Source organism: Haliotis asinina, unplaced genomic scaffold, assembly GCF_037392515.1.
Source record: "Haliotis asinina isolate JCU_RB_2024 unplaced genomic scaffold, JCU_Hal_asi_v2 scaffold_18, whole genome shotgun sequence".
NCBI classification, from domain to species: domain Eukaryota; kingdom Metazoa; phylum Mollusca; class Gastropoda; order Lepetellida; family Haliotidae; genus Haliotis; species Haliotis asinina.
Window position 1 is genome coordinate 1622456 of NW_027133890.1, and position 20312 is coordinate 1642767.

General features: G+C 40.2%; 1 protein-coding gene across 1 annotated transcript in view; it reads right to left on the bottom strand.

Moving 5' to 3' along the window:
* Positions 1 to 20312, bottom strand: part of LOC137269884 (unconventional myosin-XVI-like) — a 268971-nt gene that overhangs the window by 175059 nt on the left and 73600 nt on the right. The window contains exons 16-19 of the mRNA XM_067803717.1: positions 2315 to 2386; positions 1983 to 2118; positions 1493 to 1565; positions 1213 to 1362 (exon numbers count right to left, since the gene is read on the bottom strand). Coding sequence (XP_067659818.1) covers positions 1213 to 1362; positions 1493 to 1565; positions 1983 to 2118; positions 2315 to 2386 — 431 coding nt within the window. The remainder of the gene's footprint in view (positions 1 to 1212; positions 1363 to 1492; positions 1566 to 1982; positions 2119 to 2314; positions 2387 to 20312) is intronic.

Genomic DNA, 20312 nt, shown 5'->3' on the forward strand with positions numbered 1-20312 from the left:
GACCTGTGCTGTATCAGGAAGCTGGGGACATATCTATAGACCTGTGCTGTATCAGGAAGCTGGGGACATATCTATAGACCTGTGCTGTATCAGGAAGCTGGGGACAAATCAATAGACCTGTGCTGTGTCAGGAAGCTGGGGACATGTCTATAGACCTGTGCTGTATCAGGAAGCTGGGGACATATCTATAGACCTGTGCTGTATCAGGAAGCTGGGGACATATCTGTAGACCTGTGCTGTATCAGGAAGCTGGGGACATATCTATAGAGCTGTGGTATATCAGGAAGCTGGGGACATATCTATAGACCTGTGCTGTATCAGGAAGCTGGGGACATATCTATAGAGCTGTGGTGTACCAGGAAGCTGGGGACCTATCTATAGACCTGTGCTGTATCAGGAAGCTGGGGACATATCTACAGAGCTGTAGTGTATCAGGAAGCTGGGGACATATCTATAGAGCTGTGCTGTATCAGGAAGCTTGGGACATATCTATAGAGTTGTGGTGTATCAGGAAGCTGGGGACATATCTATAGACCTGTGCTGTATCAGGAAGCTGGGGACATATCTATAGAGCTGTGGTGTACCAGGAAGCTGGGGACCTATCTATAGACCTGTGCTGTGTCAGGAAGCTGGGGACATATCTATAGAGCTGTGGTGTACCAGGAAGCTGGGGACCTATCTATAGACCTGTGCTGTATCAGGAAGCTGGGGACATATCTATAGACCTGTGCTGTATCAGGAAGCTGGGGACATATCTATAGACCTGTGCTGTATCAGGAAGCTGGGGACATGTCTATAGACCTGTGGTATATCAGGAAGCTGGGGACATATCTATAGACCTGTGGTATATCAGGGAGCTGGGGACATATCTATAGAGCTGTGGTATATCAGGAAGCTGGGGACATGTCTATAGACCTGTGGTATATCAGGGAGCTGGGGACATATCTATAGACCTGTGCTGTATCAGGAAGCTGGGGACATATCTATAGAGCTGTAGTGTATCAGGAAGCTGGGGAAATATCTATAGACCTGTGCTGTATCAGGAAGCTGGGGACATATCTATAGAGTTGTGGTGTATCAGGAAGCTGGGGACATATCTATAGAGCTGTGCTGTATCAGGAAGCTGGGGACATATCTATAGAGTTGTGGTGTATCAGGAAGCTGGGGACATATCTATGCCACATCAGGGTCAAATAATGAGGATGAACTGACCTCCAGGAAGAGGTTTATGGCACAGTGGTTACTATGGCAACTGACATCAGTGACAGGAACACCCTCAAGCAGGCAGTCTTGTCTCTCTTGCTGGAACACCTGCTCATTGAAGAACATCTGTAGCTGCTCATTGGCCAAATTGATGCAGATCTGAAAACAGACAATCAATCATTAATGGTAATATACAGTCCATTATAAATGATTGCTGAGATGCAGGATGCAGCTGATGACAGACACCCAGCCACAACCAAGTGCTAACACGTACTCAGAATATACACACCTGTTCAAAGCCATTGCTCTTCAAGTTCTCAAATCCAAATATATCAAGGACAGAAACACTGAAATTAGCCTCACTGCAACACAAAAGCAGACTTAATCTCAATTGGTGTTGTCATTATCTTGAGCAGCATAACAACGTTCAAGCAAATATTGTACATTCAGCAAAGTGCATAGCATCTGTTCTGGGGCCCCTGTGGTCAAGGATGACTAAACAAAATTACTGTTCAGAATGATGTTGGTCACCCGCTACCTGACAACTTTACTGTATGTGGGTGTATCTAGCTGACCTGGGATCAATGATCTGACAACTTTGCTGTATGTGGGTGTATCTAGCTGACCTGGGATCAATGATCTGACAACTTTACTGTATGTGGATGTATCTAGCTGACCTGGGATCAATGATCTGACAACTTTACTGTATGTGGATGTATCTAGCTGACCTGGGATCAATGATCTGACAACTTTACTGTATGTGGATGTATCTAGCTGACCTGGGATCTATCGGCTGTATGGTGTTGTTTATTCCATTCACAAGCCAGCTAAACAAGCGAGAATACAGGGCCTTGGCCAGAGCATCACGACTGTCCTCTGCCTCACAGACAGACAGGGGGCGCCTCAACTCCTCACCTGCAACAACAGATGATTCCACACTACCTGTGATGATTCCACACTACCTGTGATGATTCCACACTACCTGTGATGATTGCACAGTGCTAGACAATACTCAATGACCTATCGAATGTTTTGAAATACATACCACTTGTTCTACTACACAAAATGTATCAAAAAGTACTTGTTGCTAGGCAGCAGTTGTGTATCTCACCTCTCGCTGTCATGGACTCCTCAACCAGGGACTGTCTCAGATCTTCAAATTCCACCCTCAACAGCTTGCATACTGAAACAACAGCAACACAAGCAGTTCAAAAACTACCGCAACAACAACTCCATCATCAGCTACATTGACAGCAAACACCACTTGCAATAAGCATCAACTCTAGTCAGTAATATGGTAAGTCTGTTGCCTATCATCCTTTTTGACAAATTCTTTCCAGTGTGTCATTTTTGTGCTTGCTATACCCTTTGTTTGTCAAATGTCTTGTTTGTCAAGAAATGTGTTTGTCAAATATCGTGTTTGTAAAAAATGTAATTTTCTGAATAAAATTGAATTTTTTTTATACGCATCCTGTCTCATGCTTTTAGGCTTTTAGAAGTTCCCTTGTTTGAAGTGGACATACAATCACATTCACCCACGAGTAGCCTCCCTTTTCCTGCCAATGCCAGTCACATGACCTGCCATGCTTGTATGTGTTACGAGTGTGTATTTTCTGTATATGTTGTTGTTAATTAAATAATAATTATAATGTGTCACATTTCATATAATAATTGATCCACATTTTTAGGATTCTCGCAGCAGACTTGTCCAGGAATTATCTGCCCTTGACTAACTGTTTGTTTACAGTGCCGGGAGACTGTTTCGAGGGCATTCTATGGTGTTGGCGATGGCCGTAGTTGCTCGTACTTTTGTGAAATGACTGAAAGTATATATAAAGGCTGGTTGTCGTGTTATGAGCAACACTTTCACATTCATTCACTGGAGTATATCATCATCAAATCGCTGCCAACACTTTATCCGTCAATGCCTGATCTACTGCTGTCAGACCGCTCACTGTGTTTCTCACAATTGTTTCTCTCTCGCACTAAGACTTTCGTGAGTTTGCTATACTATATATTTTGTGACCCACTGCCTTAGATTTGTCTCATTTGTATTGTATTTGAAATCTGTATTGTGATATTGACTTGTGACTTTGCATAACTTGCTCTCTCATTGCCTTAACCCCCTGGATGCCACAGGGACATATATGTCCCTGCTCTACATACCTCACTTGGAAGTCTAATAAAATTATAAATATACCACGCATATATAAATACTTCACAGTTTTGAATTCTGAGGATAATTCCCAGTTTCTTGATACCATCCACTATTATCTCAGACCAAGCTAAAGTGCTTAAAATCGCCTTTCAAAATAGGCTTCATCGTAAATGTCACCATTTTTCAAACTGTACAAAATTGAGATTCACAGCATTATATGCAGTATGTTTTGAAATGTGAAAATAGGATAATTACTGGGAGTTATGAATTTCAAAAATAGCATATTAACGATCACAGATATCAAGTTTTCATGTAACCAGTAATGATAATTCTGAAACGTCACCGATGTACCCAGAATCGGTTGGGATGTTTTCGAAAATACACTTACACAAATGCCGAAGGGTCACTGCTTTCCGCTATATTGGATAGTGTTTACAAAATCACGTTTCGAAAAGGCCGGTATTGAGACGCCTATTGCATCATGTATACTTCATAGTTAGCTGCAACAAATGCATCAATGAATTCCCCAAACATCTTAGAATCAAATTACAAAAGGTCTTTGTCACCAATACCAACTGTCTAGACAAAGCGAAACGAAATATACTCTGGATGAAAACGAACGCTGTGCTCGAAAGACAGTGCTTGACTGAAATGTAAACAAAGAAAACTTCCAATTTTACACTGCGTGGCATTTTTGGAAATTTTCCAACATCCAGCAGCCTAATCATTGCTTACAATGGCTCAATACGCTTAGTATATTCAGGGGAAGAGTATCGTAGCAAGAAAAAGCAAATTGAAAACAGATACAATGAAAGCATTTGGTAATTCATAAGAAACTGTCAAACTTATAGTGCAGCGTGACGCCATGACTGACGCAAAATCACGCACAACGACAACGGTACTTATCGGCATTTCTGGCTTCTTCCGTCATTTACAATGTAAACGACAAGAACATATAACAATACACAGATAGTCAGAATAATTCTGATTACTTACATCTCACATTTATGTACAAAAGATCCCTGAATCAAGCAAAAAGTCCTTGCAAAACCCTGTGTACCCTTCTCAGCAAAGCCGCCATTTTGAAAGAAATCGGTCATCGGTAGCGATATCACACGTCAACATTGTTGCACATATTAGGCAATTTCTTTGAGGTGAAGGTTGGTTGAACAAGAGTAAACGCAATGCCCACACCATTCTGATTGCACTTTTAGTATTGTGATGTATATTTTGCGCATCGTTCAGATATTTTTTCATGAAACTGATTTCAGTATCTAAATATATCCATGTTCAACACCATATCATGTGTGGATATAAGGTATGCGTTTATATTCTTTGAAAGCTTTTGATTGTTTGAATAATACTTACATGGGAAATTGACTCAGTAAGTGTACTTACCACATTTTAAGCCTCAACACAAATGTTGGAAGATCACACGTAGCCATTACTGCAACATGTGCTTTAGTTCCCATGGTGTACAATATTCAATACGTTGGGACAAATAATGCAGTTTCATATGAACAGGTTTATAAACAGCGATTTAATTCCAACTTATAAGTAAAACGGATAATATTAATGAAAATGACTTGTACATTTTATGAAATGTAGGGCACACATACTACTATTTAAAGGAATTGCCTTGTTCATTGTATTGGTTTGTGTCGTTTTTATAGACAAAACAATTATGAATATTAATTGACCAGGTGCGAGTTTGTCAAAAACGTTTCATGATTCATTATCATTGTTTTTCGATAATAAAGTCAATTCAAATTCGATTAAAATATATCTGATGGCAGAATATCTAACTCAAACAATATTTATACGAAAATTGTTAAAAATATATAAACCAGGTCATGTCTTAATTTGGACAAGCGTTACGTCCATATTCTAATACTTCTGTACTGAAAAAGCGATCTCTTTGTACCTTTCATTGCATACTTATGAAGTGAATTGATTTCATAATCATAAGAAGAAAAGTCTATTTCCTAAATGAATATTCAATTTTCATTTACGCTACATTGATGCTAGGCAGGTGTGCGTGTTGCTCACAATGAGATATGTAGTAGAACCGTGTAATTGTTGATATATTCAGGACACTATTACAGTGATAAAACCATTCATTTTATATTTTGGCTTAAAACTGTTGAATTGTGACACAGAAGCTGAGATCTTTTACACATTGAGTGGAAATTAGGTTAGATATATACTAATCAACAACCAGAGTTGTCTTTTTCCGACATCACAAAATGCACAAAACATGCCGTGACGTCAACTAAAATGTCGCATGATTTTCATTCATTTCATTACATTTGAAAATGTGGCTGTTACTCTGTTAATAATGATGCAAAATTAATCAAAATACATCTACACAAACAGGAGAATATGGGAATCTAAGAACTAAAATATGTATCGGATTGGGACATCCAAATCGCTATTACCTGCTTTTTGATGTAGAACACTGGCATCATTTCTTACAAATTGTGAAACTACCAAAAGGTATCCTCTCACATTGGGGAACTTTGTATTGGAATAGTTTGGTTCACTGTGAATAAAACATCACGAAAATATACTGTCGGTATCCACAGCAAATTCTCTCCATGTGATCGGAGTTACATTGACATAATGTAAACCATAGCTGAGTTATGCCCCCTTATCTTTATATGTGCATGAATACTCTGTCGACGTTTGACGTCATAGTAGAAAATTTTTGACATTTATTGCAGGTCATTTTTGATTTTGTGATTATGACATTATGCATTAGCACATACATCCATTTCATATACACTTATGTCGTTCAGATATCAAGCTGTATTTTCTTCACTCACACTTTCCGTAAAGATGCCAAATTAAAAAAACTGTAGCAGAGTGCTTTTATTGGTGCACGATAAAAAAACGGAGAAATTTACTGTTTTTCAACACACACACAAGTTTTGGACAACCTTTAGCAGTGTCTATTTCTCAGACCCCTGAGGTAGCCGCAGTTATATCTATACCAACTGATGGGAAATTAAGTATTCTATATTTCTGTGCAATTTTATAGCCGTACGCAGATCCAGTATCACTTTTCAAACCTTACGAATATGTGCGCCTAAAAAAAAAATTTGGCATCCAGGGGGTTAATACAGTATCTGAATATTTTAAACTTGTCTTTGTTCTGTTTTGCTGGCTCACAGGGGGTTAGTACAGTATCTGAATATTTTAAACTTGTCTTTGTTCTGTTTTGCTGGCTCACAGGGGGTTAATACAGTATCTGAATATTTTAAACTTGTCTTTGTTCTGTTTTGCTGGCTCACAGGGGGTTAATACAGTATCTGAATATTTTAAACTTGTCTTTGTTCTGTTTTGCTGGCTCACAGGGGGTTAGTACAGTATCTGAATATTTTAAACTTGTCTTTGTTCTGTTTTGCTGGCTCACAGGGGGTTAATACAGTATCTGAATATTTTAAACTTGTCTTTGCCCTGTTTTGCTGGCTCACAGGGGGTTAATACAGTATCTGAATATTTTAAACTTGTCTTTGCCCTGTTTTGCTGGCTCACAGGGGGTTAATACAGTATCTGAATATTTTAAACTTGTCTTTGTTCTGTTTTGCTGGCTCACAGGGGGTTAATACAGTATCTGAATATTTTAAACTTGTCTTTGCCCCGTTTTGCTGGCTCACAGGGGGTTAATACAGTATCTGAATATTTTAAACTTGTCTTTGTTCTGTTTTGCTGGCTCACAGGGGGTTAATACAGTATCTGAATATTTTAAACTTGTCTTTGCCCTGTTTTGCTGGCTCACAGGGGGTTAATACAGTATCTGAATATTTTAAACTTGTCTTTGTTCTGTTTTGCTGGCTCACAGGGGGTTAATACAGTATCTGAATATTTTAAACTTGTCTTTGTTCTGTTTTGCTGGCTCACAGGGGGTTAATACAGTATCTGAATATTTTAAACTTGTCTTTGTTCTGTTTTGCTGGCTCACAGGGGGTTAATAGAGTATCTGAATATTTTAAACTTGTCTTTGTTCTGTTTTGCTGGCTCACAGGGGGTTAATACAGTATCTGAATATTTTAAACTTGTCTTTGCCCTGTTTTGCTGGCTCACAGGGGGTTAATACAGTATCTGAATATTTTAAACTTGTCTTTGCCCTGTTTTGCTGGCTCACAGTGGGTTAATACAGTATCTGAATATTTTAAACTTGTCTTTGTTCTGTTTCGCTGGCTCACAGGGGGTTAATACAGTATCTGAATATTTTAAATTTGTCTTTGTTCTGTTTTGCTGGCTCACAGGGGGTTAATACAGTATCTGAAAATTTTAAACTTGTCTTTGTTCTGTTTTGCTGGCTCACAGGGGGTTAATACAGTATCTGAATATTTTAAACTTGTCTTTGTTCTGTTTTGCTGGCTCACAGGGGGTTAATACAGTATCTGAATATTTTAAACTTGTCTTTGTTCTGTTTTGCTGGCTCACAGGGGGTTAATACAGTATCTGAATATTTTAAACTTGTCTTTGTTCTGTTTTCCTGGCTCACAGGGGGTTAATACAGTATCTGAATATTTTAAACTTGTCTTTGTTCTGTTTTGCTGGCTCACAGGGGGTTAATACAGTATCTGAATATTTTAAACTTGTCTTTGCCCTGTTTTGCTGGCTCACAGGGGGTTAATACAGTATCTGAATATTTTAAACTTGTCTTTGCCCTGTTTTGCTGGCTCACAGGGGGTTAATACAGTATCTGAATATTTTAAACTTGTCTTTGTTCTGTTTTGCTGGCTCACAGGGGGTTAGTACAGTATCTGAATATTTTAAACTTGTCTTTGTTCTGTTTTGCTGGCTCACAGGGGGTTAATACAGTATCTGAATATTTTAAACTTGTCTTTGCCCTGTTTTGCTGGCTCACAAGGGGTTAATACAGTTTCTTACATAGTTTGTCATAACGTATGTCTGACATGGTTAGGGTTAGAGAGATATGAGAAACATGAGAAACTACTATGAGATCCAATGTGCCATGAGTGGGGAGGTTAGGATTCAGGATAAGTATAAAATATCATTTTGTTAAGAAAATTGCACAAAGGCGTGCCCCATTTATCCGAACCTCAGATATCCAGAAAACTGTCTTTCTGAGCTAAAATTCCTTAAAACAAATTCACAATGTTGTAAAATTAGACTTATTCAGAAATCTGGGTTCCGCGACTGGATGGTCATTTTCACATACAAAATGCTAAATTATATGCAATTTTGTCCCTTAAATCAAGATGGCTGAGCACTGTCAGTATGTTTACACACACAAATACCACTTGGTCTTGTGTGCCCTAACACGAAAGAAGATAACAGTCTTTGAAGTGTGAGAAGATTGATTATCTGTAATTAGCAAGGTGCCACTGAATAAATTTTGAGGGATGTTAATTTGCCCATCAATGATAAAATGTTAATTGTAAAAGGCACATACTTTTGGCGATAACATGGGTATCACAGAATTCACTTATTCATACTACGCTTATTCTCGTGGCTGATTAACACGATTTAAGTCTAGACATAGTGTCTCGAGCAGGAAATATGAAGGTGAAGCAGCAGGTGCTTGTTGATGTGTCATCAATCTAGATGAAATGTGTCCTGATATATATTCACTCTGTTGAAGATGGTTTGAGGGGACGCAACGAAGTGTCTGCCATGACATTCCATGCTCTGGGAATGTGGCATGCCTTTATGTACAAGTTCAGCTCATCAAGAGTGTGATACAGTTGAAAGGTTAGCTGTAGGAGTGTGTGAGGTCTTGTTGATCCTTGCTCATTTTTGTAGAACATTACTGTGGAGCTGTCTGTATGGACCATCAGTAGTTTGTTCTTCAATGCTGTTGAACAATGTCTTACTGCGTTGACTACAGCCCTCAGGACCTAGTTGTTGATGTGAAGGGTGTTCATGACTTGTCCAAGTTCTGGTTGCAACTCTGTAGTGGGCTCCCTCATCTACATAGAGATGACTGTTGCAGTGCGGCTCTGTCAGATAACTTCCTGCACAAACATTCGACCTGAGTCCACCAGAGCAGGTATGGTCTCAGTTTGTCAAGTAGGACTATCCAATTCGAACTGGTCACGTGAGTATTTAGGAAACATTGTAATGGTTGTAGTTGTAGTCAGGTCTTCTGCTGAGGTCAGTAGACGGAGAAACCACTGCCACTGTCACAGTAGTAACAGAGAGAGTAGTGCTTGCTCTATCATAGCCTGAATATTGGTCCAGTGGTCGTCCAGGACTACAATGCAATTCAGTGGAGTAATGAATCAAAACCCTTGGAATTGTAGATCCTGTTGCAACTCAAGCTCCGATTTTAGTAGAGTTACAAGCCACGTGAGTCGAGTGAGCAGTCTGACGATGAAGTCCACGTATAGATAGGTTGTGATGGGCTTGGTTACCCAAGTAAACAACAAAGGGGTCAGTGATATTCCAAATGGCAGGATGTTCTACTGGAAGTGATGACCATTGAATAAGTGGTGCAGATATTTTCAGGACTGCGGATGTCAGGAGGCCAAACTAGAAACCAAACTTCTGTAAGATTTGATAATGACATTGTTAAAACTGTTACTCTTAATGCAACTGAACTGACAGGAAATAAGGTGCCACAAACAGTCGCAATGACTTGTGTACTTGCCATGCCTTCCCAGTATGCCATGCCGGTCAGTGATTTAGTTGATAGCCCTATTATACCTAATGACTTTGCCATGCTTAATTCTGCCATGCCAATATATTCATCAGTCAGAATCTCACTGACAGGTTTTCGTCATTGGGAGTGTCAATTACTGTGCCAAATACTATACCTTTCACTTATGCTGAACAGCCACAACAACCTCCTGTTTTAGTATATACTCAGTGTAGCCGTGCTTGTATGGTTCGGCTCTGGGCTGTGACTCAAGAGGACAGACAATGATGATGATGATAATATGATTTATTGCAGTGCTGGATGAGGCTGTTGTTGAGCCAACCTGAGGAAGGGAAATATGTTTCCAGCTCAACAACAGCAAGTGGAGTCATAAAATCTTTAACCAAGTAAATAATTTTTAACAAATATTAAATAGTTTTAAATATCACAGTAAATTATGCTAAATATATTATCTAAGATATCAGAGACCAGGTAAAAGATATTGCAGTATGGAATAAACTTTGAGCACATGGCATCAGCCATGTTTAAATATACACCAATTTTATAATTTAATATTTTTAACTCAATAAATATGATTATCAATTAAATAATACTTTTGTTATTATACTTTTATTATTTGAAGGACATTTTGCACCTTTTGATAGAGAATTATGAAATATAGAGGCAGATGGAAACAGATAGAAAAATGGCCATACCTGAGGAAGGGAAATATGTTTCCAGCTCAACAACAGCAAGTGGAGTGAGGTGGAAAACAGGTGGCCAAAGGAAGTAAGAGGTCAGAGGACACAATAGCCAATAAGGAAGTAGGTAGCACATCAAAGGAAGTCTTTGATGTGACCTATAAATAGAAAAGGGAAAATCCCAAAGAATGGGTTACCTGGCTAAGAATAGAGAGGAAATTAGGGGAAATCCCTGTTGACAGGGCTCCAGGAAACAGAAGGAAAAGGTGAAGATGTTATAGAGGCGGCATTCAACGGCAAAGACTGAGACAACATGGAACAGATAATGATGTTTATGATACATGATGTTTGATTTGATAATGATCATGATCATGATGTTTATGATATATGATGTTTGATTTGATAATGATCATGATCATGATGTTTATGATACATGATGTTTGATTTGATAATGATCATGATCATGATGTTTATGATATATGATGTTTGATTTGATAATGATCATGATCATGATGTTTATGATACATGATGTTTGATTTGATAATGATCATGATCATGATGTTTATGATACATGATGTTTGATTTGATAATGATCATGATAATGATGTTTATGATACATGATGTTTGATTTGATAATGATCATGATAATGATGTTTATGATATATGATGTTTGATTTGATAATGATCATGATCATGATGTTTATGATACATGATGTTTGATTTGATAATGATCATGATCATGATGTTTATGATACATGATGTTTGATTTGATAATGATCATGATAATGATGTTTATGATACATGATGTTTGATTTGATAATGATCATGATAATGATGTTTATGATATATGATGTTTGATTTGATAATGATCATGATCATGATGTTTATGATACATGATGTTTGATTTGATAATGATCATGATCATGATGTTTATGATATATGATGTTTGATTTGATAATGATCATGATCATGATGTTTATGATACATGATGTTTGATTTGATAATGATCATGATCATGATGTTTATGATATATGATGTTTGATTTGATAATGATCATGATCATGATGTTTATGATACATGATGTTTGATTTGATAATGATCATGATCATGATGTTTATGATATATGATGTTTGATTTGATAATGATCATGATCATGATGTTTATGATACATGATGTTTGATTTGATAATGATCATGATCATGATGTTTATGATATATGATGTTTGATTTGATAATGATCATGATCATGATGTTTATGATATATGATGTTTGATTTGATAATGATCATGATCATGATGTTTATGATATATGATGTTTGATTTGATAATGATCATGATCATGATGTTTATGATACATGATGTTTGATTTGATAATGATCATGATCATGATGTTTATGATATATGATGTTTGATTTGATAATGATCATGATCATGATGTTTATGATATATGATGTTTGATTTGATAATGATCATGATCATGATGTTTATGATATATGATGTTTGATTTGATAATGATCATGATCATGATGTTTATGATATATGATGTTTGATTTGATAATGATCATGATAATGATGAATTATGATTGAACTTATGAGTTTTACGAATATATATAACACTGCTACATCAGCAAATGCCAAATATGGCAGAGTTGTTAATCTCTTCATGTTATGGCGTCCGTAGACCATCGTTGCAAACTTTGTCAACGGACGTGAGTGTGACTTTGCCCTATTGAAGATGGCTTTGTCCACCCTCATTTGGATGAAAGGTACCAGGTTTTGGTGGGCAAGTTAGGAGGAAAGGCTAAGAAGTTGGCTGAATCTTATAAGTTTGAAACCAGTCACTACACAATGGCCCTACAAGCTTGATGCTGAAACTGAGAGGATTGATGTAGATGGAGTAATGAGGAATGCCACACCCTGACTTCAAGTAAAGGATGGCACACAGTTTTGCGCAACTGCGGAGTCAATGCTGTCAGCTTGAGGAGGACAGAGAAACATTTGAGAAATCAGCCTGATTTAGCTGCGGTGCACAATCTCATGGGTTATTAAGATGTTCCACCAAGTGAGACTGTTAGACAACAAGAAGTCTCTATTGAGATTCATATGGCATGATCTAGAAGGTGATAGAGACCAGGATGTATATCAGGGAGAAGACTTACTTTTCTGAAAACTTGTAGCCCTTGTTGTGCTACTTAAACACTCCGGAAACATATGAGTGATCCCAGAAACAGAAATGAAAATGTCTACCAATCTGTAGCAAATGTGTATTATGTTGACAATTGTCTCCAGAGTGTATTTACTATAGCTGAAGCTAAAGACCTTGTCCACCGAATGAGTACCTTGCTAAACGAAGGAGGTTAGGGTTAGGGTTAGGGTTAGGTTATACCTAATGACCTAACCCTAACCCTAACCTAACCTAACCTAACCTAACCCTAACCCTAACCCTGAAGCTAAAGACCTTGTCCACCGAATGAGTACCTTGCTAAACGAAGGAGGATTCCATCTCAGACAACGGGCAAGTGATATGTCCAATGTGGTCCTCAGATTGTGAATTGTGGTTGACCTTTGATGATTGTCAGCCTTGCGAGGGTGCTCGTGGTCTGAGATGGCATTGTGAATCAGATGAACTAAGTTTCATGTTCAAGGAGGTACCATATGACCCGCTTGGGTACCGTACACTGCACTAGCAAATTGTATTGTTCAGAACCTTTGTAACAAGAAAAAGGACCTGAGTGTGCCACTAGAATCAGGAACATGATCTGTGGGAAGTCTGGGAAAGTGAACTGAAGGTCAGAGTCCAAAATAGGTTACCCAGATGTTACACACCATTGCACATTGACCCAAGAACTGCATCCAGAGAACTCCACATATTCTGTGATGTTTCTGAGAAACTGTGTGGTTCAGTTGCCTAACAGAGACTGAAGATGGAGAGATCTTTGTGAGGTGCACCAAAATGTTAACGACAATTTATAGACATGAATTATGTGCTCTTTGACAGGTGCACAACTTGCAATTGTGCTCCAGAAAGAAATTATCCTTCCAATTGCTAACATGATTCTTTGGAGTGAATCTACAACAGTGTTTGAGGTTAAAGTCTGAGTCATGTCAATACAAAGTGTTTGCTGGCACTTGTATATCAAAGATTCAGACCCTGAGTAATGTGACACAGTGGCACTATGTGGACACATAGGACAATACAGCCGATGATGTTAAACGAGGGAAAACACTCTCGGAGCTCAGTGAGGACTCACATTGGAAACTAGGTCCACTATTCCTGTCATTGCTGTGCCATAAGTGGTACGACCAAGAATGTTCTGAGGTGACCAATTCCACACAGTGGAATTGAAGTGAACATTCTGTTCTGCTGCTGTGGTATCAGATCCGAAGACAGTAGATCCAGCTGAATGTACTAGCTGGAATGAACTTGTGATGAAAACCATGGATGGCTCTGATGGGGCAGTTGAACCCGCTGAACAGTGAAAAGCCACAGTACAGGAATTACTGCGAGATGTACAATTGCAGTGTTTCGGTGAAGACCTTGCAGCACTTGAGAATGGTGAGAGATTACCTTCAAACAGTCAACTAATGCAGCTTGACCTTGTGTTTGACAGTTTTTACAGTTAATCCATGTTAGTGGATGTCTCTGACGCTCTGAGGAACTTCCAGATGACACCTAAAATCCCATTGTACTTGATGCAAACACTGTTGGTGGATGTCTCTGACGCTCTGAGGAACTTCCAGATGACACCTAACATCCCATTGTACTTGATGCAAAACACCCAACAACCCATCTGCTCATCAGCAAATATGACACTCACTTGTTACAAAGTGGAGCAGAGAGTGTGCGTTTGCCAAGGTTTGGCTATGTTATCGGATACTGCATGGATGAGAAGCTGTTTGTTTCCACCAGAGGAAGTGACACTGTAGCATGTTAGAAATGGTGAGCAAATCCACAAATCCCCCAAATGGCAGACTTGCCACATGCACGCTTGAGACTCTTCAAACCACCATTTTAATCCTGAGGAAGTGATTGCTTTGGACCAATGCACGTGAAAGTTGGACAACGTTCAGAGAAAAGATGGGATATCATATTCTAATGTATGACTACCTGATCAGTTCATTTCAACCTCCTTAACAAATTGGACACTGATGTCTACTTGATGGCAGTATGATGTTTTATAGCATGTTGAGGGTAACCATTTGAGATTTGGTCAGTCAATGGAACTAATTTCAAACGAGAAGTCAAGGAACCCATTAAGGCATAAGTAGAAATGGTGTCATCACTGACAACACAACTTGCTAAACCACCAAGAGCTCCACACTTTGGAGGTACATGGAAGAAAGAAATCAAATCCGTAAAGTATGCACTTCAAATTGCCCTTGGAGATGAAAGTGTCACAGTACCAGTACTCCAAACTGTATTAGCTGAATTAGAAGGAATGCAAAATCAAAGCCTTTGGGCTACGTCTCATTGGATGTGAGTCACACGGACACAGTGACTCCAAATGCTTTTGAACGGTTGCAGTGACAATTCTTCGCCACATGTTGTGCATCCAGAAGACACGATACTTGGTCTCTACAGATGGTGGCACAGTCAAGTTCTTGCTGATCACGTTTGGAAACATTTCATTCATGACTACTAACCTGAGCTACAAGTGAGGCAGAAATGGCAGAATGATCAGAAAGATCACAAGGATATTACATATGGGGATGTGGATGTGTTAGACGTTAGTTAGTCAGCAGAACACAAGGATATTACATATGGGGATGTGGATCTATTAGATGTTAGTTAGTCAGCAGATCACAAGGATATTACATGTGGGGGATGTGGATGTGTTAGACGTTAGTTAGTCAGCAGAACACAAGGATATTACATATGGGGTTGTGGATGTACTAGATGTTAGTTAGTCAGCAGATCACAAGGATATTACATGTGGGGGATGTGGATGTGTTAGACGTTAGTTAGTCAGCAGAACACAAGGATATTACATATGGGGATGTGGATCTATTAGATGTTAGTTAGTCAGCAGATCACAAGGATATTACATGTGGGGGATGTGGATGTGTTAGACGTTAGTTAGTCAGCAGATCACAAGGATATTACATATGGGGATGTGGATGTGTTAGACGTTAGTTAGTCAGCAGAACACAAGGATATTACATGTGGGGATGTGGATGTGTTAGACGTTAGTTAGTCAGCAGAACACAAGGATATTACATATGGGGATGTGGATGTGTTAGACGTTAGTTAGTCAGCAGAACACAATGATATTACATGTGGGGATGTGGATGTGTTAGACGTTAGTTAGTCAGCAGAACACAAGGATATTACATGTGGGGATGTGGATGTGTTAGACGTTAGTTAGTCAGCAGATCACAAGGATATTACATATGGGGATGTGGATGTGTTAGACGATAGTTAGTCAGCAGAACACAAGGATATTACATATGGGGATGTGGATGTGTTTGACGTTAGTTAGTCAGCAGAACACAAGGATATTACATATGGGGATGTGGATGTATTAGATGTTAGTTAGTCAGCAGATCACAAGGATATTACATATGGGGATGTGGATGAGTAGTATAGGGAATGATAGTCCGAAAACACTTTTCAAAAACCCCTCTACAAAGCCTCATTTACTAAATGAGGCTTTGGTGGGACCCTTAGCTCTTGCTACTATTGCCCCTACTACAAAGCCACGCCATCACGTTTACCGTGACTTGGCAGGCGGTAACACTGTGCCGTACGGTACGATCAATAATTCTTCTCTTACAAATCCCCTACCCGGCCCACCCCTCAAGTAGTACAAGTTAGGTTCGTCGGCTTTCATATCCACTTTATCTATGTTGTAAGTTTTGACCGACCATATAGGATCGGTGGCTCGCTTACGGTTATCGCCCTCGTGTTCCCCCGGCTGGTATAGATACCTAACTAAGGCCCTATCTGGTATCTGTTTCTCCTTTCCACGCAATGGAGCAGACGACTCTGCTAACACTGATTTTAGTTTGATAGCGTCTGCCGGTTTCTTACCGGTGAGACGGGTGACTTCATGGTTGATTGCCGACACCACCTTGGGTAACCTCGTGACCCATTCAGTCGATCGTTTTCCAGGGGTGGCCATCTCCCTAGCATACTGATAGCCGAACAAGCGCTCAGCCAAAGTCCTATTAAATCTCTCAACTATGGCTTGGCTGCGATGGGCTCCGGCCGTGCCACGTCTGACCTTTGTATCGTGTTTGGCTAGCAGTTGTGAAACGGCACCCATGAACTCCCGTCCGGGATCAACTTGCAGCTCTGTTGGCCAAGTCAGCGGGCTGCGTTTGTATATGCGTTCTAATCCTTTGGCTACTTTGGCCGAATCTTTCGTGGTCAAGGGTTCGGCTTCCTTGTAACGACTGGCTACGTCCACTACGGTTAAGGCATACTTGTACCTCTTATCATGAGGTAGGAACAGTAGGTCTGCCTGGTGAATGCTATTAGGTATGTTAATTTCGAAACTCCTTCTAGGTACGTAGCGTGGCGCCGGCAAATAGATCTGCCACAGGGCTTGTTTTTCAAGCCACGCTTTGGCTTTCTCTGGTGATACTCGTGCCATTTTAGATAGCTTATCTACTGCGCTAGCTCCTTTCCAATATCCACGCGGGCTGTAATAAATAGCCTCAAATTTTTTCATGTCCATACGCGTATGTGTTTATACCATCAATAGCTATCCAACGTTTCGTGTCCATAGGCGATAGGGACGTCTTGTTTATAGTCAGTCCGTATATCTTATGTCCATCACTTCTAAGCGTGTTCATCTTATGCCTAAAGGTACGGGTCTTGAACAGAGCCTCCTTGAATCTGGCGTGTTTGATGTGTTGTTTCACCACATACTTCTTAACCCCCTTAGCCTTCCGGATCTCACTATTGTCGACTTTCAATATGGAGTACATCTTAGGTCTCAAACCTATGTACTCAGCTATTGGCGTGCCAGCACACTCGTCCTTCATCTTACCTAGGACCTTTTTATTTACCGTGCTGTGTATAGTATGGGTCTTAGGATAGTCGCTGGTGTCGTATAAATCGAGGTGTTTCCCCATGTCCTCGTACACGTCCTCGGTTCGAATCTCCATCAGCAGGGAATCCGTGTCAGTGTACAACACTTCGCACCTGTCGCCGTACTGTTTCTTGAGCTCGTTGTAGTAAAAGTCGTACATCAGGTGTTTGGATAAATCGAGGATACTCATCCCAACGTAAACAGGTCGGTTGAATTTTATGTGACTTTTCTTCATGTGTATGGCAACTAGGTCGTCTGTGAATATTTTATTACGGTTGAATGCCGGACTGGCTATCAATTTCCTGAGCTTGTCTTCCTCACTAGATCTAACCAGTTTCACGGTTACGCGTTTCCTCAGGTTTTCCATAGTCTTACCAAACACCGAGTTGTTCATGAGCTTGTAGAGATTTTTCTCAAAATCACTGGTGGCTTTTTTTCGTAGGTCTGTGTTCATTCTGATGTAGGGCTCCATCCATGGGCTCTGGTCGAACATGAGCACCCTGTGTATTTTGGTCAGCCTCATACCCAATGATAGGTACAGCTGTAGGTTGCGATAGTGAACTATGTACTTGGTCTTATTCATTAAGTTAGGCACGAGTTTCTCAACGTCCGCCACACGACCACCTGACAAGTTATGTTGGTACTCAGACATCCAGTCTGGGTTAACCCTCATACGTTCGGGTGCAAGGGGATAGCTGTTGTGCGATGCGTGTAATGCCTTGGGATACTCTAAGTCAACTTCGAGGATATAACCTTTGTTCGAATCTGGTGCAATGCTCATAACATCAACGTGGGGTACCCATTCGAATCCCCCTGTAGGTAGATACTGGCTCATGGCCCAGCCGTACAGGTTATTTGCGTCGAGGTAGAGAATGTGATTGGTTGGTTTGTTAGGATCGTAACCTTTCACGTATTGATTATTTGCTTTAGCGTATCGTTTGGATGCCATGGAAATCCCACCTCGCAAGCCTTTCTCAATGAATAGGTGCATGTCGTAATCTGTGAGCAATTCTAAATTAACTCCGGTCTTTTTAAGCAAGGCGTCCCACGACAGACCTGGGCTGGTGTAATACCATGCAGGGTCGAGTTTATACTGCTTGAAACATGTCCGCCGAAACGTCTCGAACACGTCGGCTAACAGCAGTACATCTGTCCTCAAGTACAGGTCGTGATAATCGCCCAGGTTCTTACAACCCAGTTTATTCCATACGTTAATCGCGTGCGAGTAATCATCTCGTGAGACGGACGCCTCATTCAGCTTGCTATAAAAGCAGTCAATAGGGGGTAGTCTGGTCTCGGTGAACTTGGTCCAACTATCCATGTACTCATAGGGGTACACACCCTTCCTCATGAGCAGGTGTCTAGTCTCGGCGTCTGTGTATCGATCTGTGATAGGGAAGGTATTGTTGGCCTTGACCAGACTGTCGAGTGACGACAGGAGGAATTGAAACGAGTCAATGAACCTAAGTCCGTTTAAGCTGAAGGAGATGTATCTCTCCATGTTGTTTGGGATGCACGATATATTACCATCGATTTTCGCGATGGCCTGCATGATCAAGTGAGAGTCGTATCCTCTCAAGTTGTGAAAGACAACGGGGATGTTTATTGTCTTAGGATTGATTTTAAGCTTGAGGTTGCACGCGTTGTGAGCGGCGCCTCTATACTTACCAGTTATGTGGCAGTGATCTCTCACCGAATCACCGTTAAGTGGCGAGTCGCACACGTGACAGTTAGTGCTACTGGCGTGAGCTAGCTTGTCGGCTCTGGTCATACGCATTGGAGCGATTTTATACAATGCATTCCTAATAATTTTTTCTTCCTCCTGCAAGCACTTTAGAAACCTTTCAGCCGCGTCAGGACCCCTATACACTACCGGAGCTTTCGTTTCCCCGTCACAACGGACGACAATGTATCCAAACGAACAGGCTTTATGCTCTTGTGTTTTGTGTGTGAAACTCCCACTAGTGGATGATTCCCCAACCACTAAGGCTTCGAAGTCGGCGTATATTATATAAGGCACAGACATTTGGTTCTTGTGATTGTCGAATTTTAGGATATTTTCACCTTCCTTAGGCATTTCGACTCGTATGGCCGTCTGCCCAACACCTTGGCAATCCTCCAGGTGGGATTCTAATAAATCGGCCCGACTGAAACAGTGTAGGCATCGTACACAAAAGTGTTTTTCCCCAACGTGTTTCGACTGGTCGTGCAACAACCGGCTGAGATGTTTTATCCACGTGTAGTGATACGTTTCACCTTTTTGAATCATGAATAAATTAATAACTTGACAATCCTTCACCGGGCTGACCCTGTGTATTATTGTTGTATTACCTTCGTGCCCAAAGACATTTATAGCCAGATTATTCTGTTTTTCTACTTTAGTGATCTGGGATATTGGGGTGGGTTCATCTATACCATCCCAGTTGAGCCCATCGTCCTGTGGATAATTAGAAGGCCTGTTCGGATTAGTGGCAGCTGGAAATAAGGCTGACCTGATAGATAACCTCAAGCAATCGTTTCCTCTATTCTTAACGTTTACTATGGCTTGTTTGTTCTTATAGTAGGGAGGCAAGGCTAGGTATGACCCACCTCTGAACGGCAC